Source organism: Neopsephotus bourkii, unplaced genomic scaffold (genome assembly GCF_033783945.1).
Source record: "Neopsephotus bourkii isolate Nb327-2 ecotype Australia unplaced genomic scaffold, CSIRO-AGI_Nbou_v1 NB_610, whole genome shotgun sequence".
Taxonomy (NCBI): Eukaryota; Metazoa; Chordata; class Aves; order Psittaciformes; family Psittacidae; genus Neopsephotus; species Neopsephotus bourkii.
In genome coordinates this window covers 253,184-279,809 of record NW_026901110.1, presented here as the reverse complement: position 1 = coordinate 279,809, position 26,626 = coordinate 253,184, and the positions used below count along the sequence as shown (strand labels likewise).

Below are 26,626 nucleotides of genomic sequence, written 5' to 3'. Positions count from 1 at the left end.
AGCCCCGTCCGCAGCTCCCACCGGGAACACAAAGGGAATGAGAAACCCGCGCACCCGCCCCCTCCAGCAGCACACTGAGCGCTGCGCCCCCGGCCCGCCTTTATTTATACCCACCCCACCCCGCCCAGCCAATGAGGAGCGCCAGAGCGCCGGCGGGGCGTGGCGGAGCAAACCACTGCAGATGGGGGGGGGGGAGGAGCGGTTCGGCAGTGCCGGAGCGGGCCTGAGGCCCCCGCGCCCTCCGGTGCCCACCCGAGCACCGAGCAGGGTCAGGAGGGCGGCTGGGCCGGGCCGCTTTCCCCCCGCGCACAGCAGGGCGGACGGCAACCGGCGAGCACCGGGATACCCCCAGGGTACGGCCGCATGGAACACCCGAGGCAGCCATGTTACCGGCTGAGCGCCTGCCCGCCCCAGCGCCGCCCGCCGCCATCTTGTGACACCCGGGACAGGGGCACCGACACCGACACAGAGCCCGCCAAGGGAGGACCCCGGGGGAGCCTCGAGATGCGTCTCGCCCCTCCCACCTCGTTTGCATACGCCTCATTTGCATAAGGGGCGGGGAAACGCTCGTATTAGGCAGCGCGGCCCCACCGCAGGCCTGATGCTGTAGTGGCTGGGGGGTGCCGGTGTTACCGGTTCCTCCGGGGACTCAGCACAGCAGAGTTCTATCGTTATGTAAAAAACGCTTTTATCCGTCCCAGGTGTATAAAAGGCCGGAGGTGCTGAGCCCCAGCCCCGCACCGCCCGCCGCCGCCTGCCCCGCAACAACCCCACACCACAGCGCTGCTCCCTCCTCCTCCTCCTCCTGCAGGCCCGTCCCTGGGCTCTGCCTTGAGCTATTCCTTATGAACCCCCCACATTCCTCGTGTCCCGGGCACAGGGCGGCGGCGGGAGGGAGCGGCCGCTTCTCCTCCTGCCCTCTTTACGCTGTTTTCTGTTGGCCCTTCTTCCCAATCAGCGACTTGTGGATGTGGGGGATGACACCTGCGGAGGGAAGAGGATTCCCATCAGAGCCAGGCCAAATCCTCCCTTTATTGCACCTCGGGAATCAGGCCTCCATACTCATTCTCCCCCCCTGTTTTAGGGCCACTCACCTCCGCCGGCAATGGTGGCTTTGATGAGGGAATCGAGCTCCTCATCCCCGCGGATGGCGAGCTGCAGGTGCCGGGGAGTGATCCGCTTCACTTTGAGATCCTTGGAGGCGTTCCCCGCCAGCTCCAGCACCTGCCCAGACAGGGGCGAGAGCCTCGGGATGGGCACCCTGGGGCTGCCGCAGCCCCGGTAGGGAGGGAGGCAGGGGGCAGGACCTACCTCGGCAGTGAGGTACTCGAGGATGGCGGCGCTGTACACGGCCGCCGTGGCTCCCACTCGCCCGTGGCTGGTGGTGCGGGTCTTCAAGTGTCTGTGGATCCGGCCCACGGGGAACTGGGGGGGGAGCGACCCGGTTGTTAACCCCCTTAAACAGCACCCAATGCACTCATGGGGGTCCCCAACAGCCCCCTCATCCCCTGGGCTCCCGATCCCAAAGCATCCCTAAGGGGGGAGGTTTGGGGGTGCCTCACCTGCAGGCCGGCTCTCTGCGAGCGTGACACCGCCTTGGCCTTGGCCTTCCCGCTGTCCTTTCCCGCCTTCCCACCAGCCTGCAGGGGAGAGACACCGGGAATTAATCCATGTGCAGCGACCCCCAAGCACCAAAGGGACCTGGAGCTGGTGGAGAGAGGCCAGAGGAGGCCATGGAGATGCTGCGAGGGCTGGAGCAGCTCTGCTCTGGAGCCAGGCTGAGAGAGCTGGGCTGGGGCAGCCTGGAGAAGAGAAGGCTCCTGAAGGGGAGGCCTTAGAGCAGCTCCAGTGCCTAAAGGGGCTGCAGGGAACCTGGAGAGGGGCTTGGGACAAGGGCCTGTAGGGACAGGCCAAGGGGAATGGCTTGAACCTGCCCGAGGGGAGACTGAGCTGAGCTCTTAGGCAGAAGCTCTTCCCTGTGAGGGTGCTGAGGCGCTGGCACAGGGTGCCCAGAGAAGCTGTGGCTGCCCCATCCCTGGCAGTGCTCAAGGCCAGGTTGGACACAGGGGCTTGGAGCAAGCTGCTCCAGTGGAAGGGGTCCCTGCCTGTGGCAGGGGTTGGAGCTGGATTTAAGCTCCGTCCAACCCAAACCAGGCTGGGATTCCATGTAACCAGGACAGAGAAACCCAGCTAACAACGTTCTAATCAGTGTAACATCCCAACGTCCTCTGAACAAGCAGCAAAATACAGCTTCACAAGCCACCAAAACACTGTTCGAGTGTCCTTTGGGCTATCTATCCTCATGATAATCTCACTTGAATATTAAAAATCACCCCCACGTGTTGATAATTGGAATTACATTGAATAAATACACAAAATGAAGTGGGAAAATTAGGGAAGATCCCCCCGGCTGTGCCATGGGGCTGAGCCTGCCCTCATCCTGCTGCCGAGGAACAGGCGCTGGGTACGAGCCGTGCTCTGGGTGTGTTTAATGCCTGATCTTTGCTGCCTCTGTAGGTGTTATTTTCACTCCTCCTCCCAGGTGTGTGTCAGATCATCAGCGGTGATCTTCAAACCTGGCACTGGTATGAATGCAGGTCATAAAACCGCTCAGCTGGGACCTATCACTGGGGTGAAGACCCCGTTAACATGAGGAGAGCAACACATAAAATACCCCCCAAATCTGCTCTCTTGAAGAAACAGCAGCAAAGAAACCCTGGAGAGGGGGAGCAGAGCCCAAAACCACGCTGAGTCCATCTAAACCCCTGCCTTTAGCCCATGCATTGATCCCACAACCCCTATTCCTGTCTATGAAGGAGGAATTCCCGCTGTCAGGCATCCAGGCGCTCTTTAAACTCAACCATGGGGAGAAGTTGCAAGGAGCTCGTTCAAGTGGAGGGGAGAGATGAAGCAGATCCAGCAGCGGGAATGCCGGCACAGCAAACCCTCCCCTGCAGGACGGGGCTGTCAGGAGAGCAGCAGAAACGCGTCCAAAAGGATCTGAACCCCACGGAGTTTCTATGGAAGCAGTAAAGCTTGGTAAAGCTTCCACACTCATCCCCATCCCGGGCACGGTCCTGCAGGAACGGCGGCTCTGCGATGTCCGCTGTCAATATCCCCTCCTCTTCCTCACGGAGCGGATTTGCTTCTTCATCCGTGCTGCCCAGCACTGACAGGCACAGGAGCGGCGGCTCCTTCCCTTCTCCCCATGGGAGCGCATTCCCACAGGGAAACCTCCCTCATGGAACCACTGGATCTCTCCCAAGCCAAAAACCAAGGCTCCTTTTTCCTCCTCCCCTCGCTCCAGACGCGACCAAACCCTCCGAACAGCAGCTCCGTATCGGCCGGCCTTGCGTAACCTGCCCCCGGGCTCGCCCTTATCTCCTGCTCCTTCTCCTGCTGCCTGCACTGCGCTTACAGACCCCGCTCACCGGTTACAGACCCCGCCGCGGCACGTTCCCACCCCCGGGCCATGCACAGGGCCGTGACCTCCGCCTCCCTGGGCCCTAACCCGTGGGGAGCGCAGGCAGCGGCGCTGACAGGAGCCCTTCAGAGGGGTTCCCCCCCTGACAGCCGCTTCCTCACCGCAGCAGCAACTTCGGGAACACGGCAGAGAGCGGCCCCCAGCGCCACTTCCCCTCCGCAGCCCTCCCGGTGACAGCGGAAGGAGCCGCCGGGAAGCGGCACAGCCCCGTTCCTGAAGTGCCTCAGGGCAGCGAGAGGCTCCGGTCACACCGACGATGGGACCCGGGGGGGGGAGGGATCCCATCCGCCCATTTCGGCGCCCCCGGGAGCCCCTCGGGACACGGTCACGGCGCGGTACCGGAGCCACCCCCCGCCGCCCCTCACCATGGTGCCGCCGAGCCCCGGTGCCGATCCCGCGCTGGAGCCGCCTCAGGAGCCGCCAGACAATAACCCTCCCGCGAGCGACGAGGGAGCCCGGCCTGCCGCGGCGGCCCGCGAGCCAATCGCGACGGCCCGTGCTAGTTTGAACGCGCCGCTATCACCAATCATAACCCACCTTCTTACCCCGTCGCCTGTCACCGCCCCGCGGCCCGTTTAACGGCTGTTTTTCCTTTGCACACGGCACGCAGGGGTGAGGGCGGGGGCGTGCCGCGCCGGTGGGCGGGGCGGCGGAGTGACGTGGCTGCGATCCAATAGAAACAGCGGAATGGCAAGAGGGGGCGGGGATAGAATGACAGACAGCTCAATGAGCCAATGGGAGGAGGAAAACCTTTCCCGCCCATTCTCTGGCCCCGCCCCTCGCGTTGTTTGTTTGCGCGGTGAGGCGCTGAGGGAAGGGGCCGCCGCTCGGCGCCGGTACCGGGTGGGCTCCGTCAGGGCCCTCTGTGGGGGCTCCCCCTCCGCAGTGAGGGGCTTGGGACCGGCACAAAGCTTCCCGCTCGGTTACGGCCGGCGGCGGTGGAGCAGGTAGGGCCGCGCCAGGCCGGGCCGGGCCGGTGCCTCAGTGTCCCCCCGCCTCAGGGCCCCGCAGCTGCTCCCGCTCCCTTCCGGAGGAGCCCAGCGGCACCTGCCCCGCCGGCAGCAGCTGCCTGCCCATGGCCGGGCCCCCGCAGCTGTGCCCCGCGCATCCCCGGCTCCAGCCGCGATGGGGCCCCGCGGCAGCTGCTGCCGGCGGGTGCCGGGGGCCGCCCGCGGGGGAGCCGCATTGCTCCGTGCGGTGCCGGTGGCACAGACCCTGCCCAGCCCGGGGTCCCTCCACGGGACACGGTGCTGCTTGGGTGCTTCGTCCCCTTTGTGCCGTGCTGAGACCTCGGGGTGCCCGTGTGCGTGCGCACAGAGCCCCATAGCGTGCCGCAGAGGTCGGAAAGTCCCCCAAAAGCCCCATAGATCCCCAGCCAAGCCTTTACAGTCCCCCAAAAGCCCCAAGGATCCCCCCCTAAGGCCCCGAGATGCCACCAGAGTCCCATAGGGGTCCTGTGAAAGCCCCATAGGTCCCCACTAGAGCCTTTAGAGTCCCACCCTAAAGGTCCCATGCCTCCCCAGAGCCCCATAGCTCTCCCCAGAGACCTCTATGTCCTCCCCTTGGCCCTAAGCTCCCCCAGAGACCCACAACTGCCCCCCAAACCTCCATAATTCACCCCCAAGGGCCCCCCCATATCATCCCCACACAGCCCCTAAAACCACAAGAGTCCTTCCCAAAGCCCCATAAATCCCATTCAAATCCCACGCCCCCCCCTTCCCAACCCAACCCCCCCCCCCAATGATGCAGGGCCGGGATTTGGTGGGTTTTTTTTTTGTCGTTTTTCCATTCACTTTTCCGCATACTTTTTATTTGTTACAAACATACAATTCTTTAAATATAGACTTGTAAAACTCCATCTTGCAAAAATCTGCTACGGGGGAGGAGAGGAGCAGAGGCACGAGGAGCTCCTCACGCCGGGCGTCGTCTGGCGCTAGTGGTAAGATCCAGGGATCCAGGCCCTGCCTTCGGCAACCGCCGGCCGCAGAGGGACGAGGGAGGAAGGGAGGGAAGCAAAGGGGGATAGGACAACCCCCCCCCCGGCGCCGGCAGCCCCGCCTCGGGCTGCCTAAAGTGCATATGGTTCTTTTCTGTTTTTCTTTCATTAAAAAAATAAGAGGAATAAAACTTTCTTCTTTCTCAAGGGACTGCGGGGTTGGGTTGGGGGGGGGGGGAGCGGGTTTGGGTTCTTTCGGCAGATCCCGGCGGATCCGGTAGCGTTCCAGCATCGCCCCGTTCTGCTTGGAGAACCCATTGCTTGCACCGCCTCCGAGCTGCTGCTCCCTTCTCCCGTCTCGGCTTGATCCATGAGACCTGGAAACAGGGCCTGACCGGCTCGACCGGCTCCACCAAGGCTCCAGGCTCTCCCCCTCTGAGCCACGGTTGGCATCTCCCATCGGGAATGCTGTCCTGGTGCGCCCAGCCAAGAGCTCCGTCGGGCATCGGCTCCGGTCCCTTTGGATTTAATGGGATTTTTGCCGTTTTTCCATCTTTTTTGCCGTTTTCCCATGGATTTTTGGAAGCTTTTCATTTGGTTCCAAAGAGAAAGGCTCACCCGGAGCAATCACCGCTCTCCCAGCACTGAGGGCCCATTCCGTGCCCCTCACCCCCAAAGCGGCCGGGACCAAGGCAGAATTCCCATTTTTATCCCTTTTTTTTGGGGGGGGGGGGGTATTGACTTGAAGCATTCCCACTATTCCCGGAGCTCCACACATTTTGGGGTATATACAGCAAGGTTTGGGCGCTATACAAGATTTACAGATGAGTTCTGTACAGCCACAGCGCGCTCACAACCCGGCCCTTCTGGAGCAACTCCCACCTGGAAGTTCCAAGGATTTGGGATCATTTCCCTCTCCCCTTTTACCCTCCCCTCTGCCCCCGATTAAAAACCAACCCCAAAACCCAAAAGGAATTTGTTTTCTACAGAATCCAAAGCAAAATCCAACACCCCCCCCCTTGCCCCAAAGCCCCTAATATATGTACACACACGCGCGGAGAGGTGTATCTACATATATATAGATACAGGAACAGCCGGAACACAGCGTTCCCGGCGCGGATGATGTGTCACCATCATCACCATCACCATCACCATCACCTCAGGGCTGATCCTGGGCGCTGGCCACTAAAGGAAACCCCCAAACCCCCCCCAATTTCCCCGGAGCAGCCCCCCAAGTCCTCATTGGTGCCACGGCTCCTCCAAACACCGCTTGGATCCCTCCCGATTCCATCGTTTCGGGGATGTTTTGGCCTCTTTTTGCCTCTCTCTGCTCTTCTCAGCCATCTCCTGCGGTGGCGAATGGAAGATTCCCATATGGAGCCGGCGCTTCTCCAGCAGGAGAAAGGCTTCGTGCTGCCGACGCTGCTGAGGCCCCGGCTCCCGCTTGTGTTGCCGTGTGGATTTTGTTCTCCTTTTGGCTTCACTTGCCTCTTTTTTGTGTGTTTCTTCGTTTTTCCTCCTATTCCATGTATCCCATGGTTTTCGAGCCAGGCTGGCGTCGAAAGGCAAGGCTAAATCCCTGCAATTCAGCCCCAAAATATAGGAATATATATATATCGTTTATATATATATATATATAGAGCTCATCCTCTTCTAAAATGAAAGGAGAGGTACCGCCTGCGTCTGGCGCCGGCGCCCGCCGCTGAGTCCGTCGCGGCGGAGCCACGCTTCCCCCCCGGGAATCTCCTTATGGAAGGAGAGGGAAGAGCGGAGCTGGAAACGGGATGGGGGTCCAGCAGGACGTCACTGAGAGCTGCCTTCGGGTACAAAATACAGTACGGACGCAGGTGGGACACCGAGATAAAAGACTATTGCTCCCGTGTTGAGTGAGGAAACCAGGCTTAAAAACGGGATGAAGGGGAGAAATCCGCGTTAAAAATCCCTTGGGAAGAGCGACGGAGCAGTGGAGGGTATAAGGATGGGTGGTGATGTCCCCCCCACCCAATGGGTGCTGCTCCTTTGGGGTGAGGAGGGACCCCCCGTCCGCTGCATGAGGGCTTCCCAATAAATACGGAGAGAGGGATCCACCACAATAAATTAAGGAGGCGGCGGCGGCTCCCGAAACGCAGCGGGAAGAACTCCATAAAAAACCCAGGGAAACTCCAAATCCTCGACGTGGAGAAGCCGTGGGATGAGAGCAGGAAACTTTGGAATGAAGAGCGCTGGAGCCCAGCTCAGTCCGGAGGCGCTGGGGAAGCGCAGGGCTGGAAGGGGCCGAGTGAGCTAAAAAACAGGGAAAAACGAGGAAAAAAAAGGAAAAGGGGGGGGGGGGAACCAGACGATTTGTGAGTGGAAAACTCCGTTTTAATGCGCGAGGCAATGGGAAGGCCCCGGCGGGGGCAGCACCGGAGCAAAGGGATCAAAGAAAAGGGGGAAAAGCTTCAAAAATCCCCCCAAAAAAAGGTCCGGGTCGTGTCCCCCCCCCACCACCACCGGTGCCGCCGCCTGAGGTCGGTGCTGCGGGAGGGAACTCAAATCCCGATGGAAGAGGCGGCTCTTGGGGCCGGAGCAGGGAGATGGGGAAGGTTTGGTGCCGGGTCGAGCTTCCCTTGTGCGATCCCGGTGGGAAATCCTCAATCCCGAGGGATCTGCGGGCCTGGAGATGGAACGGGGGGTGTGGGGGGGGCAGTTTGCATCCCAAAAACCCGGAAAGGAAGAGAGGAGAGGAGGGAGGAAAGGATGGGAATGGGGGGGGTTAAAGGGGAAAACCGGGTTAAAATAGAAAGGAACGAGGGAGAGAAAGAGGGAAAAGAGAGAAAATAAAGGGTAAAAGAGGAAAATAAAAGGAGAAAAAGGAAAGTAAGGGGGAAAGTAAAGGGGGGAAAGAGGAAAGGAAAAGGGGACACAAATGGGGAAAGGCAGAGGGGAAACCAGAGGGGGGTACAGACGAGATCGGACGTTGGTCCATGCGTGCCCCCGCCCCGGCTCTGGCTCCGCAGGCACGGCTCCGGTGCCGCACGTGGCTGGACTCGGTGGTGCCCCCATCGGTACGGGCCGGGCTCGGACCCGGTCCCGGTCGCTTCCCCCCCGCAACCACCACGAGCAGCGCGGGTCGGGCCGGGCCGGGCCGGGCTCTCCCTCTCTCCGGTGGCGTTGGGGGGGTGTCGGTTCGGGGAGGAAGGGAGGGGGGGGGGTTCGATGGTGTCGGGGAAGGGGCCGGCGGCGGGATCCGGGGCTCAGTCGTCGTCCACGTCGTCGCCGTCCGAGTCGTCGCCGGCTCCGCTGCCGCTGCCGGGGCCGGGGGGTCCGGCTCTGCGGTCGTAGAGCTTGTCCCGCTGGCGCTCCTGGATGTCGCGCATCTCCTCGGCGTAACGGCAGAAGGCGCCGCCGAACTTGGCCCAAGCCTTGTAAGGGACGGTGATGGCGTTGCGGTAGGACGGCTTCACCTCGCTCACCCGCAGGAACACCCCGTACTTGTTGCAGCCCACGTCGAAGAAGAAGCGCTTCGAGTCCACCGTGATGGACGTGCCCTCGGGTAGCTCCCCGTAGAGCCCCCCCCCTCCGGGGCCTCCGCCACCGGGGCCGCCCAGCTCGTCCTCCTCCCCTCCGTAATCGTCGATGAGCTTGGCCAGCGCATCGCGGAACTCGATGAGGCCCTGCGCCGGCAGCGCGATGGTCTGCCCGCTCTGCAGGCCGGGGGGACCGCCCGGGAACCCCCCCGGGCCGCCGGGCCCGCGGTTCACGGTCTGGCGGATGCGGAGGAAGCGGCCGCGTTGGTTCTCCTTCAGGTCCAGGTAGTACTTGCGGTTCTCCCGCACCAGGAACTCGCTCTTGAGGGCGCGGCGGGGGCCGGGGCCGGCGCCGTCCTCGCCGGGGGGGCCGGCGGCCTGGGCGAGCTGCTCGGGGCTGGAAGGGCCGAGCTGAGCGTAGTGCTCGATGAAGTCGCCCAGGTAATCGCGGAACTCGGCGGCCACGGCCATGGAGAGCGTGAGGCGGCTCTTGGAGCCTCCCGCGCCGACCTCGGCGATCTTCAGGAACCGGCCCTTGGCGTTCTGCTTCACGTCCAGGTAGAACCGCTTGTTCTGGATGTCCAACCGCTTCGACGCCAGCTCCTGCGTCTCCTGCTCGGGGCCCGCTCCGCCGCCGGAGCCCGCCCCGGACCCGGCGCCGCCTCCTCCCGCTCCGCCGCGCCCGGTCCCGAACCCGCCGCCGCCTCCGCCGCGCTCGCTGCCGCTGTCCCCGTCCGCCATCTTGTCCGCCCCGCGCCGGCCCTTCCGCGCGCGACCGCCCCGCTTCCGGCGGGCCCCGCCCCGCCCCTCTGCGACAGGGGTGACGTCACCGCCGCACTCCGCGCGCCGCCGCCGAGGCTCCGCCCACCGCGTCCCCGCGCGCCCTCTGCGCGAAGCCACGCCCCCCTCCCCGCTCGGCGCCGTGACGTCACCGCCAGCCCCGCCTGTCATTCACGGCTCCGCGCGGCGCAGAGGGCCCCTCCCCGTGTGTGTGACGTCAGCGCCGATCGGCATGACGTCACTGACACGTCAGCAGCGTGGGGGGGGTCACACACGGTGACTATCCGGCTGCAGCTCTCTCGGGTCCCAGATCCTGGCTGCTCTGCAGGAGCATGACATCATTGATGACATCAGTGATGACATCATCGGGGGGGGCTGCACGGGGGCCACTGCAGTCTCCAGCCCCCCTGTGGGGCTGCACAGGGACCTTTGGGACCCCCCCCCCCCCGAGCATCCTGTGTTCATGAGGTTGAACCACTGCAAAGAGCAGGGGGGGCCCAATGGGCAACCCCCACTGCCATGGGTACCTTTGGGGGTGTACCCCGAGCATCAGCCACCCTCAGGCACTTGTGGGGCCCCTGAGGACAAACAGACGCCCCTCCCCTCCCGGGGTGGCACATAGAAGGGGGGACCCACAGCCCATGGGGTGCAGATGCCCCTTGAGCACCCCTCTGAGCCCCCCCATTCCCAGCCCTCTCCTCCTTCCAGTGACCCCAAACCCGGGGGCTTCCCCCAAACACAGCTGCAAGGTCACGATGCCCCCCCCTGCACCCATGGGTGCTGCACCCCCCGCACACACACACACACACACACAGATGGGGGCTCACAGACACAAACTCTTTATGGGGGGGGGGAGCAGCTCCCTGGAAGGGGGAGGAAGGGGAAGATCCGTGGGGAGGCTCCTCGAGGTGTGGGGCTCAGAACCGGCTCCGGGGGGGGCTCCTCAGTGGGGCAGCTCGTGCGGGATGAGCTTGTAGTGGGCGCCGCAGGAGGGGCAGCGCTGGGCCTCGCCTTTGTGCAGCCAGAACCAGACCACGTAGCTGTTGTCCTCTTCGCCTATGGAGGGACAGGAGGAGGAGGAGGGACGGACACAGGCCCGGCCAGAGCCCCGCGGGATGGGAGCCGGGACCGGAGGGCGGGGGCTGTCACTTACAGACGCACCCCACGATGCGCTTGTTGGTGATGGACGGGACGAGGTTCGGGTCCTCCTTGGTCCCCGCGTAGCGCTTCGGCCGGAACATGCTATAGGGGTCCTAGGGGAGGGGGTGCGGGGGGCGGTGTTAACGGCGCGGGGGGCGCACCGGGACCTGCCCTCGCCCCCGGCCCGCACTCACCAGGCCCTTGCTCACGGCCTCCATCACTTTCCGCTCCAAGCCCGTCGCCTGCTCCTCATCGGTGGCCAGGCGGCCTGCGGGGCAGCGCGCTCAGAACGGAGGCCGCGGCCTCCGCGGTTCCGCCCCTCCCTGCTCCCCCCCATCCACCCCCGGTTCCGGTCCCGGTTCCGGTCCCCCCCTCGCTCACCGGGGTCAGCGAGGCCGCGGGCGGGCGCGGCGCGGGCACAGGCCGCGGGCAGGAGCCGCAGGGCCCCGCTCACCCGCAGTAACCTTGAGGCCATGGCGGCGGCGGCGGCAGCGGCGGAAGTGGAAGTGGTGGCGGGCCGGAGCCGGGGGCGGGGCTTTGGGGGAGAGCTCGGACACGCCCCCCTGGCGGTGAAGCCGCGCCCACTGCGCTTGCCCACGCCCCCATGCGGTTGGCTCCGCCCCTGAGCATTAAAGCCACGCCCTTCTGCGGCTGGCTCCGCCCCTCGGTGCGGCCCCAGGGGTCACCATGGGGGACCATGGGGACATGTCCAGGCCCTCGGGGACAGGAGTACCCCAAGGGACGGGGTCACAGGGGGGGCAGGCAGGGGTGATGTCCGTTGGGTTTAGGGGACAGGGGCACCCCCAAGGATGGAGGCAGGATCATGAGGACGATGTCCTGGGACCATGGGGACAGGGAGACCCCCATGGGCTGCCCCAGAGCCTTGGGAACAGGAGGACCCCAAGCAATGGGGACAGCCATGGGGTGATGGGGACAGCGTCTGTGCAGCTGTGGGGATGGGGACCCCCCCCCGAGGCACAGGGGATGGAGTGCTCTGATCATTGGAAGGCTGGGGGGGGTGTCGGGGGGGTGTACAACCCATAACCACCACCTCCCCCTGGGGTGTACTTGTGGCACCCCCAAACCAACCCTTTCCCACCCCCATTCCAAGGCCTTGTGCTGTGCTTGGCACCCATGGGTGCTTGGGGGGGGGGGTGTGTGGGGTGCGTGGTATCAGGCTCCCCTTTGCACCCCTGTGGCCGGAGAGGGCTGCAACCATAGCAGGGGGGGGGCCATGGGCCGGTGCCAAGGGAGGAGGGCAGGAAGGGCCGGCCCCGCTGCAGCGCCGCCCGGACGCACCCGCTCGCCACCACCTCACCCCAGTCCGGGGTGCCGGAGGGGGGGGACACACAGAGGACACCCCGATCCCCGTGGTCCCCCCCCTCTCCTCGCCACCGGCCATGGGCATCCAGGGCATGGAGCTGTGCGCCGTGGCCGTGGTCATCCTCCTCTTCATCGCCGTCCTCAAGCAGTTCGGGATCCTGGAGCCCATCTCTGTGGAAGGTACCGCCCCCCCCTTTAATTAACCCTAATTAATCCTCATTAATTAAGCTATTTTCAGCCCTCCCCACACCCCTTGGGGTGTTTCTCCCCATTAAAGGACCTGTTGGGCCCATCAATAGGCCCCTTAGAGTCAAACCTGGTGGGTTTGGGGGTTCCCCCCTGGCGGAGGGGGGGTGGTTGGGGGTGAACCTGAGGGTTTGTGGGTGCGGGGGGGGGGCAAGCCGCAGCCTCACCCCCCCCCTTGCCCTGCCTCGTCATGGCCCAGCCTTGCTCTGCCCTTCCCTATGGGGCTGGGCTGGGTCCAGCCCCACATAAACACTGCATTGAGGGGGTGCAGGGACCCCCCCACATACAGAGACCCTCCTGGGGGAGCTGGGACCTGGGTGATGGGGGGACCTCAGCGCACAGTGACGCCCAAACCCTCCCAAAGGGGGGGTCCCCAATCTCCCATCGACCTCAACCCCCCCACAGACGGGACACGGGGACCCCCAATTCCCATCTGGAGGAAGGGGCTCAGGGCTTCTCCTTCGCACCATGGAACACCCATGGGGAGGAGATGGGGGCTTAACCCCCCCCTGGCATCACCCAAGGGGTTTGGGGCGCTCCTACTGCCCCGGCACTGCAGAGCCTTTCCCTGGGCCAGTTTTCCCACCCCGATCCCGGTGCTGAGCGGCTCCATGGGGGCCTCCCAAGCAGTAATTATTAATGAGGCATCATTTATTAATTACCTTCCTCCGGGGCGGGAGGCAGCTTTAGCGAGAGGCTCCGCACCCCGGGATGCTCCTGGGGAAACCCTGGCATCGGGTGGCTTCCCCTTGGGATGTTCAACCCGGAGGTGCCTTGTGCTGCACAGGGGGGGGTCCAGCAGCAGGTCCTGGGGATGGGATTGGGTGGGATGAGCCTGGAGTGATGCGGGGGGGGGCAGACGGCGGCGATGTCGAGGTGGAGCTGGCGGCGGCGCGGCACCAACCGGAGGAGCTGGAGCAGCTCCTGGCACGGACCAAGTTCTCCAAGCGGGAGCTGCGATCCCTGTACCGTGGCTTCAAGAGCGTGAGTCACCGGGGGGGGGGGGTTCCCCATTGCCAGTGTGGCTACACCGGAGCCGCGGCCTCACCGGTGCGCGATTCCATGCCAGGAGTGTCCCAGCGGCCTGGTGGATGAGGAAACCTTCACGCTCATCTACTCCCGGTTCTTCCCGCAAGGCGGTGAGTGCCGGTGGTGATGCCGATGGGAACAGGGACCGGGATGCGGTGGCTTCACCGGCTCCCGCTTCCCCTCCGCAGACGCCAGCGCCTACGCACGCTTCTTGTTCGACGCCTTCGACGCCGACCGCAACGGGGCCTTGTGCTTCCAGGTGATCCATGGGCTCTTCCGTCGGGATCACAGCTCTGCTCCGGTTGGAGCCGGTGCCAGGGTTGATGCCGGAACTGCGGCACCGGCTTCACCGCGGGCATTAAAAATAGCCGCGAGTGAGAATGGAAACGGGATCAATAGGGATAAAACACAATTCATCCGCAAGCACCAGTGCAGGGGTGGGAGATGGGGGTCCCATCCCTCAGGTCCCACAGGGATGCTCCCACTCAACCCTGCTTCCTCCGGTAGGATTTTGTCCTGGGGCTCTCGGTCCTGCTGCGGGGGACGGTGCAGCAGAAACTGCAATGGGCTTTTAACCTCTACGACCTCAATAAGGACGGCTGCATCACCAAGGAGGTGACGGGGATGTGGGAGCACCCCAGGGGATGGGGCTGGGGACGGAGGTGCCCTCGGTGGGGGGGTTCTTGTCACTGCTCCGTCCCCCCTTAGGAGATGCTGGAGATCATGACGTCCATCTATGACATGATGGGGCACTGCACCCAGCCCGCGCTGCGGGACTGCGCCCCCGCGGAGCACGTGGAGCTCTTCTTCCAGGTGAGAGCATCCCCCTCGGCCCAGCAAATGCAATGGGGCTGGCACTGGGTCCATGGCTGGCACTGGGACACAATGGGGCTGTTACTGGGTCCAGGGCTGTCACTGGGACACAATGGGGCTGTTACTGGGTCCTGTGCTGTCCCTGGGACCGGTGCTGTCACTGGGTCCAGGGCTGTTACTTGGTCTGGTGCTGTCACTGTCACCCACTGGGGCTGTCACTCAGTCCAGTGCCATCCCTCGGTCCCATGCTGTCACTGTCACACATTATGGCTTTCACTAGGACCGATGCTGTCACTGGCACACACTGGGGCTGTCTGTGGGTCCGGTGCTGTCACTGGGTCCCATGCTGTCACTGTCACACACTGGGGCTGGCACTGGGTCCGGTGCTGTCACTGGGACACAGTGGGGCTGTCACCGGGTCTGGTGCTGTCACTGGGTCCAGGGCTGTCACTGTCACACAATGGGGCTGTCCCTGGGTCCCGTGCTGTCACTGGATCCAGTGCTGTCACTGGGACACAATGGAGATGTTACTGGGTCCATGGCTGCCACTGGGTCAGGGGCTGTCACTGGGACCAGTGCTGTCCATGGGTCCAGTGCTGTCACTGAGACTGGTGCTGTCACTGGGACCCGTGCTGTCTGTGGGTCTGGTGCTGTCACTGGGTCCCATGCTGTCACTGTCACAGACTGGGGCTGGCACTGGGACTGGTGCTGTCACTGGGACGCAATGGGGCTGTCAGTGGGTCTGGTGCTGTCACTGGGTCCCGTGCTGTCACTGGGTCCGGTGCTGTCACTGGGACACAATGGGGCTGTTACTGGGTCCATGGCTGTCACTGGGACTGGTGCTGTCTGTGGGTCCAGCGCTGTCACTGGGACTGGTGCTATCACTGGGTCCTGTGCTGTCACTGTCACACATTATGGCTGTCACTGGGTCCAGGGCTGTCCCTGTCACACACTGGTGCTGTCACTGGGTCCAGGGCTGTCCCTGTCACACATTATGCCTGGCACTGGGACCGGTGCTGTCCCTGTCACCCACTGGCGCTGTCCCTGGGCCCATCCCCACTGAGCCCCATCTCTTCCCCACAGAAGATGGACAGGAACGGCGATGGCGTCGTGACCTTTGAGGAGTTCCTGGACACGTGCCTGAAGGTGGGGGGCTCCCATTGCCTTCATCATCACCACCACCCCCCTCCTCCTCCTCCTCTGTGCTCCTCACCTCCCCCGCCATGGAGGGGTTATGGCGGCAGCTCCGGGCCTGACCCGCTCCTGTCCCCACGCAGGACGAGGACATCCTGAGCTCCATGCGCATCTTCGAGGACGTGCTCTAGAGCCGCGGGAGCGGGCTTTCGCGGGGTGTTTTCTAATTAAAGCCAACAGCCACAATTTGGGGACAAAACCGGCGATTTCGGGGCCAAAGGGCAGCGGGGAGGGCCCGGCCTCGGCGCTGTCATGGCGGCGCCCACACGGCGGCCGCGCTGCGTATCCTAGCAACGCCGCTGTTCCCTCCCACTCCGGCTCTCATTGGCTGAGAGACGGAACTCTTGCCACTCTCATTGGCTGCACAGCCTAACGCCTCCCGTTTCTATTGGCTGCACGGCCGGACGCTACCGGCTTTCGCATTGGTGGGCCCGAGGGCGGGGCGGGGCCTGAGGGCGGGCAAAGAGCGGGACGTGACGTAGGTGGCTCCGGGGAACCCCCCCTGGGTGCGGGCACGGGGGGGGTCGGGGGATCCCGCACCGGGAGCGGCGGGGGGGGTGGGCGGGGGGGGTGATCCCCAGGGATTGGGGTCGGGGGGATCCTCATGGATCAGGATTGGGATGCAGGGGGGGATCCCCTCTGGGATCGGGGGTACCTCGGGCACGGCCGCTGCGGGACCCGCTCCTCTCCGGGCAGGCTCAGGACGCGCTTCCCGGGATGCGCCTGGCCGGGGCCATGCGCCTGGTGCGGTTCCGGGGGCCGGGGGGGCCCGAGCCCCGCCTGGGGCTGGAGGTGGCGCCCGGCGGGGAGGCGCTGGTGGATCTGAGCGCGGCGGAGCCGGCGCTGCCCCGCTCCATGCGGGAGTTCCTCGGGACCGGAGCCACCGGGCTGGCCGCGGCACAGAGGTGGGTGCCCCCGTACAGGGGTGGGTGCCCCCGTACAAAGATAGGTGCCCCCATACAGGGGTGGGTGCCCCAGTACCCCCAGTATGGAGGTGGGTACCCCCATACAAAGGTGGCTGTCCCCCGTATAGATGTGGGTGCCCCCATATAGAGGTGGGTGCTCCGGTACGGAGGTGGGTGCCTCATACAGGAATGAGCACCCCCCATGCAAATGTGTGTGCCCCAGGTCAGAGGTGGGTGCCCCCATATAGAGGCCACCCCCATACAGAGGTGGGTGCCCCTGTATAGGAGTGGGTGCCCCTGTACAGAGGTGGGTGCCCCAGTACGGACATGGGTGCCCCAGTACAAAGGTGGGTGCCCCCATACAGAGGTGGGTGCCCCATACAGGGGTGAGTACCCCCATACAGAGGTGGGTGCCCCATACAGAGGTGGGAGCCCCCATAGAGGGGTGGGTGCCCCATAGGGGGGTGAGTACCCCCATACAGAGGTGGGTGCCCCATACAGAGGTGAGTGCCCCCATACAGAGGTGGGTGCCCCCATACAAAGGTGGGTGCCCCCATACAGAGGTGGGTGCCCCCATACAGAGGTGGGTGCCCCCATACAGAGGTGTGTGCCCCGCAGGGCGCTGGAGTCGGGGGGTCACCGGGTGCCGCGCAGCGCTGTGCAGCTCCTGGCACCCGTGGGTGACCCCGAGAAGGTGATCTGCGTGGGGCTCAACTACCGGGACCACTGCCTGGAGCAGGACGTGAAGGTCCCCAAGGAGCCCATCATCTTCAGCAAGTTCCCCAGCGCCATCATCGGGCCCTTCGATGACATCGAGCACCCCGAGGACAGCACCGTGAGCACCCCCAGACCCCCAGTGCTGCCCCCACCGTGCAATGGGTGCTCAGCCCCTGTTCTCCCCATAGGAGGTGGACTGGGAGGTGGAGCTGGCCGCTGTCATGGGGAAGAAGGGGCGGCACATCCAGGTGAGCCCCGGCCCCCTTCCTCCTGTCTGTGGGTCTGGGGTTGGGGCCCCACATTGAGCGGGTCCCCGTTGTGCCCCCCAGGAGGAGGCAGCGATGGAGCACGTGGTGGGCTTCACGGTGGCCAACGATGTCAGTGCCCGGGACTGGCAGATGAGGAGGAACGGGAGGCAGTGGCTGCTGGGGAAAACCTTTGACACCTTCTGTCCCCTGGGGCCAGCGCTTGTCACCAAGGAGGCTGTGACGGGTGAGGATGGGATGGGACAGGGTACGGGGATGGGGACAGGGATGGGGTGGGGACAGTGATTGGATGGGATGAGGATGGAGTATGGGGATGGGATGAGGTACAGTGATGGGATGGGGACAGGGCACAGTGATGGGATGGGACAGCGATGGGATGGTGGCAGGAATGGGATGGGGACAGGGATGGGATGGGGTGACAGTAGGGTATCGGGATGGGATGAGGTACAGTGATGGGATGGGGATGGGGACAGGGATGGGATGGGATGGGGACAGGGATGGGATGGGGATGGGACAGCAATGGGATGGGGACAGGGCACAGTGATGGGATGGGATGACAATAGGGTATCGGGATGGAATGAGGTACAGTGATAGGATGGGGATGGGACAATGATGGGATGGTGACAGGGATAGGATGGGGATGGGGACAGCGATGGGATGGGGACAGGGATAGGATGGGGACAGGGATAGGATGGGGACAGCAATGGGATGGGGACAGGGCACAGTGATGGGATGGGGATGGGACAGAGATGGGATGGGGACAGGGATGGGATAGGGACAGGGCACAGTGATGGGATGGGGACAGGGATGGGATAGGGACAGGGCACAGTGATGGGATGGGGATGGGACAGTGATGGGGTGGGGACAGGGATGGGATGGGGACAGGGCACAGGGATGGGACAGCGATTGGATGGGATGAGGATGGGGTATGGGGATGGGATGAGGTACAGTGATGGGATGGGGACAGGGCACAGTGATGGGATGGGACAGGGATGGGATGGGGACAGGGATGGGATGGGATGACAATAGGGTATTGGGATGGGATGAGGTACAGTGATGGGATGGGGATGGGGACAGCGATGGGATGGGGACAGGGATGGGATGGGAACAGGGCACAGTGATGGGATGGGGATGGGACAGCGATGGGATGGGATAGGGACAGGGCACAGTGATAGGATGAGAACGGGCACAGGCTCTTTCTGACAGACACAAGAGGCAAGAGGCACCGATTTGCCCCACAAGCTCCATGTTTTCCCCACGGGGGGGGGGTGTTGGTGTTGTTGTTGGTGACCCCTCATCTCCCCCCATGTCCCCTCCCCTGGCTCCCCCCAGACGTCCACAACCTGCGCATCAGCTGCAGCGTCAACGGGCGGGTGATGCAGGACAGCAGCACCAAGCAGCTCATCTTCCGCCTGCCCAGGCTCATCGCATGGGTGTCCCGGTAAGGGGGGGCCGGGGGCACCGGTACCGCCTGCAGGGGTCACTGTGACACCTCCTGTATCCCCCCCCCCAGCTTCGTCACCCTGGTCCCTGGGGACATCCTGCTCACGGGAACCCCTCCGGGGGTGGGTGTCTTTCGGAAGCCCCCCGTGTTCCTGAAGGTGAGGGCAGAGGGGAGGTGCTGAGGGGGGTTTGGGGGGGCAGAATGGGGTGTAAAGGCCCCTATGGAGGGGCTGGGGGGTGCCAGTGTCTCCCTGCCCCTCGCAGAGAGGAGATGAGGTGCGGTGTGAGATCGAGGAGCTGGGGGTCATCTGCAACAAGGTGGTGTGAAGATGGAGATGGGAGCGTACCCCGGTCCGGCTGCTTGCTGCACCCCCAGATCACCCCCATGGGGCTCAATAAAGCAGGATGCTCCTAGGGCTGGAGGAACTGCTGGATGAAGGCTTCCAGCCTCTCCCGGTTGGCACTGGAGTGGAAGGGCTGGGCGAGGTGGAGCAGGGGGTTGGGGGGGTCCCCCACCTCCTCCAGCACCTATGGGGGGCAGATGGGGTGTCACTGTGGGGCAGCAGGAGGTGCAGGGGGGGTAGGCAGAGCCTTTGGTGCTTACCCCCATCTCCTTAAAGGTCTGCAGAGAGCTCAGGGCCAGGCTTCTGTTGGGGAGCTCTGGAGGCAGAGAAAGCCTTGAGGGACCCCCCCAGATCCCACAGGGGGGATGGAGGGGGGGGGTGACCCCAAAGCAGGATGGAGGCCCCATGCACCCCCCAGCTCACCAGTGCCTTCCTTGGCCAGGAACTGGAGCAGCTCCTCCACATAGGCTGCCTCTGTGTGGGGAGATGGGGGTCAAAGCCCTGGGGCTGCAAAGGGAGCTGCGGCTCTGCCTGGGTTCCCCCAGAGCCCAGTGGGGTTTGGGGGTGCTGGAGGAGGAGTTGGGGCTCTCACCATGCTGGGGCCAGTGGGTTTGCCCCAGGAAAGCCACGGCCCTGGTGTAGGTGCCCAGCACGGGGCTGAGGAGCCGGCAGAGGAAGAGGAAGAGGCCGGGAGAGCCTTGGGGCTCCCCAAGCTGGATGGGGGGGGGAAGCAGAGCTCAGTGCGAGCACCCTCATAAGGGGGTGATGAGGGGGACCCCCCCAAGCTCAAGAGACCTTGAAGCAGCGGCTGGGGGGGCCCTCATCCTCGCTGTCACTGTCACTGAAGTCCATGCTGTGCTGTCCCTGGCGCCGGCTGCGGGCTGTGTCGCAGACCCAGTGCTCACCCTCGGGCTGTGGGGACAAGGCAGGCCCTATGGAGCCACCCTACAGCACCCCCTGTCCCCTGTGGGGACCCCAAAGCCCTCATCCCCATCCCATGATGGGCTGCAGGGGGGTACCCACCTCCTCTGGCTCCAGCAGCCCGCATAGGATGAGCTTGTCCACGATGTCCTGGCTCCAGCAGGCCAGGGGCTGGCAGGGCTGGGACAGGAGGAGGAGGAGGAGGAGGAGGAGGAGGAAGAGCGGGGTTGGTACCCAAGGCACACAGAGGGCACCGTGGTGCGATGCCGGTGCCACCCCCTGCCACCAGCCCCTACCCGGAGCCCCAGCAGGTTGGGGGGCAGCAGCTGGAGCAGCTCCAGGGTCTTGCGGTGCAGCTCGGCCTGGCTGAGGATGATGCTGGAGGTGCGGATGGTGGGGTCCAGGAAGGGCACCAGCTCCACCAGCAGGGCTCGGATGGCACAGGCTGCAGGGGGAACGGTGGCACCGGTTGTCCCAGTGTCACCCATTGTCCCAGTGTCACCGGTTGTCCCAGTGTCACCCATTGTCCCAGTGTCACCGGTTGTCCCAGTGTCACCGGTTGTCCCAGTGTCACCGGTTGTCCCGGTGTCACCCATTGTCCCGGTGTCACCGGTTGTCCCAGTGTCACCTACTGTCCCCATGTCACCAGTTGTCCCAGTATCACCCATCATCCCAGTGTCACCCATTCTCCTGGTGTCACCCGTTGTCCCAGTGTCACCCATTGTCCCAGTGTCACCCATTGTCCCAGTATCACCCATCGTCCCGGTGTCACCCATTGTCCCAGTCTCACCAGCTGTCCCAGTGTCACCCATTGTCCCAGTATCACCCATCATCCCAGTGTCACCCATTGTCCCAGTATCACCCATCATCCCAGTGTCACCCATTGTCCTGGTGTCACCCATTGTCCCAGTGTCACCCATCGTCCCAGTGTCACCCATTGTCCTAGTATCACCCATCATCCCAGTGTCACCCATTGTCCCAGTGTCACCGGTTGTCCCGGTGTCACCCATTGTCCCGGTGTCACCGGTTGTCCCGGTGTCACCAGTTGTCCCAGTGTCACCTATTGTCCCCATGTCACCAGCTGTCCCAGTATCACCCATCATCCCAGTGTCACCCATTCTCCTGGTGTCACCCGTTGTCCCAGTGTCACCCATTGTCCCAGCGTCACCAGTTGTCCCGGTGTCACCCATTGTCCCGGTGTCACCAGTTGTCCAGTGTCACCCATCATCCCAGTGCCACCCATCATCCCAGTGTCACCCATTGTCCCAGTGTCACTGGTTGTCCTGGTGTCACCCATCGTCCCGGTGTCACCCATTGTCCTGGTGTCACCAGTTGTCCCAGTGTCACCCATTGTCCCGGTGTCACTGGTTGTCCCAGTATCACCCATCGTACCAGTATCACCCATCGTCCCAGTGTCACCCATCATCCCAGTGTCACCCATTGTCCCAGTATCACCCATTGTCCCGTTGTCACCCATCGTCCCAGTGTCACCCATCGTCCCAGTGTCACCCCTCATCCCAGTGTTACCCATTGTCCCAGTGTCACTCCTCATCCCAGTGTTACCCATCATCCCAGTGTCACCAGTAGCCCCAGTATCACCCATTATCCCAGTGTCACAGCTCCCACTCCACGCCTCGCTCCTCACCTCCCACCGCCTCGCTGGCAAAGACACCCAGGATGGCAGCGCTCTGGTGGCCCAGCTCCCTCCAGGTCTGTGCCGAGGCCTCGGGGACCACCAGGATGTCACCGGGGGGGCAGAGGTGGTAGAGGCGGAGGCGGGCCCTGAGCAGGGTGAGGCTGTGCTGCACCAGGGCCCGGAGCTGCCCCGAGAAGCCCACGTCCCGCTGGCGCAGCAGGATCTCCTCCAGCAGCCAGGCAAAGTCCTGCATGAGCCGGGAGAGGAAGATGCCCTGGAGGAAGAGGAGGAGGAGGAGGAGGCACTGGGACCATTGCTCCACCAGGAAGAGAAGCCTGGAAGTGAAGCTCCTGCCTCACCTCCCTGTGCTTGTGCAGCAGCAGCGCAGAGGTGATGCCCACGGACATGATGGCAGAGCAGGACACGCTGTCTGGGAAGGAGGAAGGAGGGACAGGGATAACTGGGAGTGAACAGCACAGCAGAGGGGTGACCCTGCATGGACAGGCTGAGGATGGAGCCCACCACCCCTCACCGCTCAGTGAGTGCAGGGCCAGGTTGGTCACCATCATCTCCTCTGGTGCCTCCAAGCTGGGGGTCTTTGTGGAGCCAGGAGCCCAGATCCCAGTATTCCCAGCATTCCCAGCATCCAGCTGGCTGGGCCTGTGGGAAATGGGGTGAGAGGGGTGAGGATGTGCAGCCGGGAGCCCTGGAGGCTCTGTGCTGCCTGAGGCTGGCTCCTGCTCACCATGTGCCAAGGATGCTGGGCAGCAGCTCCTCCAGCTCCCCTGCCTGCCTGCTGCAGCTTCTGGCCATGAACTCCTGGGAATGGGGATGAAGGAGATGTTGGTGCGCACCGGAGCATCACCGAGCTGATGGGATCCACTGGAGCTTCCCATAGGGACGGGCTCACCAGATCCCCTGGCACTCCCATAGAGATGGGCTCACCAGATCCCCTGGCACTCCCATAGAGATGGGCTCACCAGATCCCCTGGCACCCCAACACCCCCATCCCAAGGCTCCATCCCCACTGCCCTACCTGTAAGGAGAAGGGCTGGGCAAAATCCACCCGGACACAGCCAAGCCTCCGGCGCAGGGCCCTCAATGCTGCCCAGAGGATGGAGGTGATGCTGAGGGGCTGAGCGCTGCACTGGGGGGGGACCGAGGCGTTATTGGGGTGCACGGGGGTGATGTAGGGGCTGCACCCACCCTAGCAAAGACCCCCTCACCGCTGCCTCCGGCTGGGATCCATCGGGGACCACGTCATAGCCGATGCCCACCGGGACGAGGAGGACGTCGGGGACGGCACCGGCGCGCACGGCGCCCTGCACCAGAGCCAGCCAGCACCGGGCCGAGGCCGAGAGGTGCAGCGGCACCGTGGGCTCCTCCAGGAAGATGAGGAGGGGCTGCCGGCTCCTCAGCACCTCCTCCATGTACTGCAGGGGGAGCGGGGTGAGGATGGGGGGCACCCATTGGCACCCATGGCTTGGGGCAGCCCTGAACACAGCCAGCACCCACCGCAGCCAGCACAGCCCCTGGGAGCGCATCCTTGGGGTCGTTCCGGGTCTGCTCCATTCCTGCAGGCAGGAAAACCCCTCCGAGGCGGCGGAGCAGGGATCTGCAGGGGGACAGGAGGCAGCCGGCACTGGGCTGTGTCCCACTGGATCCCCATTGGAGTGCCCCACACTGGTGCGGGTCAGGCCTTACCGGAGGCGAGGGCTGCAGGCCTGGGCACCCACCGTCACCCTGGGCACCCCGAGCCCTTGGGAGAAGAGGATGAAGGAGAGGAGCGGCCCATCCAGCTGGGATTTGTGCGTGGAAAGGAAAACCAGCGGCACACGGGGCTGTAAGGGAGGCGTGGGGCTGAGCGCCATGGGGTGCCATCGGCATGGGGCCGAGGGTGGCTTCACCCCGTGCCCACCGTGCTGGCTGCCCTCAGCACCATCTCCAGCTGGCCCCGGTGCAGCTGCAGGCTCAGGAACAGGCGGCTCAGGAGCTTCAGTAGAACCCAGTGGCAGATCCTACAGGAAAAGCAGGGAGGGAAGAACCCCCCCCCAACCAAGGCCACCCCATTCCCTGCCTCGGTTTCCCCACCCAGCAGCAGGGACCGGCTCAGCCCCACACAGCAAATAAACTGCTCCCTTTGGCTTGGGTTTGATTCCCACCCTCCCAGTGGGGCAGCCTTCTCTGTCCCTGTGTCACATTCCATGGAAGGACCCCAAAGGGTCCTCCTGCACCCCTCAAAGCACCCTGGTGTTTCCCACAGCATCCCCAAAGAGATGGCACCAAGCACGGGGCCACCACTCAAAACCCATCCAAAAGGAGCTTAATAAAGAGCCCTAAAGTGGAGGGACTGGGAACGCCCCAGCCAGGAGCTGGGATTGCTCCAGGAGGAGGTGGGAATATAGGGAAGGGGGATCACAGCCAAGGGAGGGAACCCAGACCTCAGCATGAGCACGGAGAGCGGGGCCTGGATGTCACCCAGCAGCTCCAGGATCTTCTCCTTCCATCCATCATCCCCTGCTGGACCACGGGCAGCAGCAGCATCCTGCACCCTGATGGAGGAGATGGGAGCATCCCATTCAACCCAGGCTATTCCCAGCCCCCTTGCTCCAGTCACCCACTGGGATCCCACAGCGCTGGGGGTGCTGCCGAGCCCCTGTGCCCGCTCCCACCTCCTGCTGTGGTAGATCCGTGCTGGGAGGTCTCCAGGGGGGTCAGTGGGGATCCTCCAGGAGCAGACAGCGAGGAGCCCACAGAGCCTGCGTGCCAGCCAGCCCCGGAACCTGTGCATGGATGGGCATAGGGAGCTGGAGCTTTCCCTCCCCACCCTACAGGCCATAGGAAAAGGTTTGGGATGAGGAGGGAGCATTGGGAAGAGGCTGGGAGCGTGGGTGAGCTTGTCCCTGTGCCGGCTTCCAGCCTCTCAACCAGCTCCTTGGTGTCACTATGGGGCAAGGCTGATGGAGAGGCATCCCCAAGCAGCCATAGGAAAAGGTTTGGGATGAGGAGGGAGCATTGGGAAGAGGCTGGGAGCATGGGTGAGCTTGTCCCTGTGCTGGCTTCCAGCCTCTCAACCAGCTCCTTGGAGTCACTATGGGGCAAGGCTGATGGAGAGGCATCCCCAAGCAGCAGGGGAAAGGTTTGGGATGAGGAGGGAGCATTGGGAAGGGGCTGGGAGCGTGGGTGAGCTTATTCCTGTGCTGGCTTCCAGCCTCTCAACCAGCTCCTTGGAGTCACTATGGGGCAAGGCTGATGGAGAGGCATCCCTAAGCAGCAGGGGAAAGGTTTGGGATGAGGAGGGAGCATTGGGAAGGGGCTGGGAGCGTGGGTGAGCTTATCCCTGTGCTGGCTTCCAGCCTCTCAACCAGCTCCTTGGAGTCACTATGGGGCAAGGCTGATGGAGAGGCCACCCCAAGCAGCAGGGGAAAGGGTTTCCATAGGGATTGGGAATTCCCTAGGGAATAAAGCACCGGTGCCTCACCGCGTGTCCTTCTCCGTCACCCGGCTGATGTCACGGAAGCCGAGGGAACGGAACTGCTCCGAGTAGAATCCATCCTGGAAGCAAAGGAGGGAATGGGCACTATGGGGTTTGAGCCCCACATCCCTGGGGTTCATCCTCTCCTGGATGGCTCCAAGAGGCTCGTACCCAGCTCATGGGGGTGCAGGTCTGGCAGCAGCGCCCCGAGTCCGGGTGGTACCTGCCCAGGAAGGGCAGCACCACCTCCACCCTGCGCCCCCCAACGCAGAGCCACGTCCTCATCTGTGGGAATGGGGGAGACCTGGAGGCTCCGGGAATGGTGAAAAGGGGGGGTTCCCCCCCCAAAACACTGAGTAGGAATCACTGCATGGGGAGGATGGAGATCAAGGGGGGGTCACCCACGTTGCTCACTCAGACTGGGATCAGCGCTTGGGAAGGCTCCAGCAGCAGGGATGAGCCCTTGGAGCAGGGTGAAGCTGTGGGGACACAGAGCAATGGGGTCAGTGATGGGGGGGACATAGGGACACTGCAGGCCCCTCATCCCCATCCCATTACCCCAGGATCAGAGCCATGGGGCAATGGGGTGAGGCAGGATGTGACCTGTGGGGTGCTGGGGGTGTGGGGGGAGCGGGGTCACCCCCTTGTCCCCAAGGGGTCCTACCTCAGGATGGGGTTGTCCTGGTGGAGACACAGGGCTGGGATGCTCCAGGATCCTGGAAAACAGGAGATGGGAATAGGCAGAAGGGGTCCGTTGGGAAGGTTTAGACCCATATCCTACAGGGACTTGTGGGGTGGGTAACGCACCCCATAGTGGCCCCAACTCCCCATAGGGACTGGAGGGGAGTCCACGTGGGACCCAATGTTCCCTATAGGGTGTTGGGTAGGGGGGGAACACAACTCCTAACACCCTTTACAGAGCCTTGGGGAGGGCAACACACCCCACACACACTATAGGGTAACACCCACCACAGCCCCTATAGAGCCTTAGAGGGGGTTATGGGCCCCACACAGCCCCATAGGATGTGGATGGGGGGGAGCAGCACACCTATAGGGCCTTGGGGGGGGGTTATGGGCCCCAGATGGACCCTGCATTCCCTATAGGGCCTTGGGGGGGTTATGGGCCCCAGATGGACCCTGCATTCCCTATAGGGCCTTGGGGGGGGTTATGGGCCCCAGATGGACCCTGCATTCCCTATAGGGCCTTGGGGGGGTTATGGGCCCCAGATGGACCCTGCATTCCCTATAGGGCCTTGGGGGGGTTATGGGCCCCAGATGGACCCCACATTCCCTATAGGGCCTTGGGGGGGGTTATGGGCCCCACATGGGCCCCGCATTCCCTATAGGGCCTTGGGGGAGTTATGGGCTCCAGATGGACCCCGCATTCGCTACAGGGCCTTGGGGGGGGTTATGGGCTCCACATGGACCCTGCATTCCCTATAGGGCCTTGGGGGGGGGTTATGGG

The 26,626-nt window shown here is 63.8% G+C and overlaps 7 protein-coding genes and 1 long non-coding RNA gene across 8 annotated transcripts in view; 3 read left to right on the top strand and 5 right to left on the bottom strand.

Annotated features, from left to right (window-relative positions):
- Nucleotides 1-26,626, bottom strand: part of STARD7 (StAR related lipid transfer domain containing 7) — a 36,602-nt gene that overhangs the window by 4,928 nt on the left and 5,048 nt on the right. The window lies entirely within an intron of this gene.
- Nucleotides 672-4,020, bottom strand: LOC133211443 (histone H2A.V). Its single transcript, XM_061351831.1, has 5 exons — nucleotides 3,850-4,020; nucleotides 1,563-1,640; nucleotides 1,312-1,425; nucleotides 1,095-1,224; nucleotides 672-984 (listed from the first exon to the last, which is right to left on the bottom strand). The coding sequence occupies exons 1-5, from the start codon at nucleotides 3,850-3,852 to the stop codon at nucleotides 923-925; spliced, it is 387 nt and encodes a 128-aa protein (XP_061207815.1). The 5' UTR covers nucleotides 3,853-4,020; the 3' UTR covers nucleotides 672-922.
- On the bottom strand, nucleotides 8,638-9,690 carry PURB (purine rich element binding protein B). Its single transcript, XM_061351827.1, has one exon. It carries the CDS (start codon nucleotides 9,668-9,670, stop codon nucleotides 8,657-8,659), a length of 1,014 nt encoding a protein of 337 aa, XP_061207811.1. The 5' UTR covers nucleotides 9,671-9,690; the 3' UTR covers nucleotides 8,638-8,656.
- Nucleotides 10,533-11,339, bottom strand: LOC133211442 (cytochrome c oxidase subunit 5B, mitochondrial). Its single transcript, XM_061351830.1, has 4 exons — nucleotides 11,231-11,339; nucleotides 11,044-11,117; nucleotides 10,863-10,962; nucleotides 10,533-10,765 (listed from the first exon to the last, which is right to left on the bottom strand). Exons 1-4 carry the CDS (start codon nucleotides 11,322-11,324, stop codon nucleotides 10,653-10,655), a joined length of 381 nt encoding a protein of 126 aa, XP_061207814.1. The 5' UTR covers nucleotides 11,325-11,339; the 3' UTR covers nucleotides 10,533-10,652.
- LOC133211441 (calsenilin-like) lies at nucleotides 12,070-15,655 on the top strand. Its single transcript, XM_061351828.1, has 8 exons — nucleotides 12,070-12,352; nucleotides 13,278-13,402; nucleotides 13,488-13,557; nucleotides 13,636-13,706; nucleotides 13,955-14,062; nucleotides 14,156-14,260; nucleotides 15,344-15,406; nucleotides 15,538-15,655. The coding sequence occupies exons 1-8, from the start codon at nucleotides 12,250-12,252 to the stop codon at nucleotides 15,583-15,585; spliced, it is 693 nt and encodes a 230-aa protein (XP_061207812.1). The 5' UTR covers nucleotides 12,070-12,249; the 3' UTR covers nucleotides 15,586-15,655.
- LOC133211437 (fumarylacetoacetate hydrolase domain-containing protein 2-like) lies at nucleotides 15,918-19,177 on the top strand. Its single transcript, XM_061351825.1, has 8 exons — nucleotides 15,918-15,932; nucleotides 16,151-16,359; nucleotides 16,978-17,194; nucleotides 17,265-17,324; nucleotides 17,406-17,568; nucleotides 18,675-18,783; nucleotides 18,856-18,943; nucleotides 19,050-19,177. Exons 2-8 carry the CDS (start codon nucleotides 16,172-16,174, stop codon nucleotides 19,110-19,112), a joined length of 888 nt encoding a protein of 295 aa, XP_061207809.1. The 5' UTR covers nucleotides 15,918-15,932; nucleotides 16,151-16,171; the 3' UTR covers nucleotides 19,113-19,177.
- GPAT2 (glycerol-3-phosphate acyltransferase 2, mitochondrial) lies at nucleotides 19,192-25,446 on the bottom strand. The gene is given in 21 exon segments (XM_061351826.1): nucleotides 19,192-19,313; nucleotides 19,390-19,445; nucleotides 19,553-19,603; nucleotides 19,722-19,863; nucleotides 19,866-19,916; nucleotides 19,919-20,041; nucleotides 20,153-20,230; nucleotides 20,347-20,495; nucleotides 21,696-21,960; nucleotides 22,046-22,116; nucleotides 22,219-22,346; nucleotides 22,432-22,505; nucleotides 22,723-22,828; nucleotides 22,905-23,195; nucleotides 23,197-23,301; nucleotides 23,391-23,577; nucleotides 23,580-23,704; nucleotides 24,128-24,238; nucleotides 24,359-24,469; nucleotides 25,168-25,241; nucleotides 25,333-25,446. Coding segments are annotated over 21 exon segments (2,529 nt in total). The 3' UTR covers nucleotides 19,192-19,196.
- Nucleotides 21,048-21,808, top strand: LOC133211439 (uncharacterized). The gene is made up of 3 exons (XR_009725204.1): nucleotides 21,048-21,069; nucleotides 21,132-21,256; nucleotides 21,670-21,808. It is a non-coding gene; the product is annotated as an uncharacterized LOC133211439 (long non-coding RNA).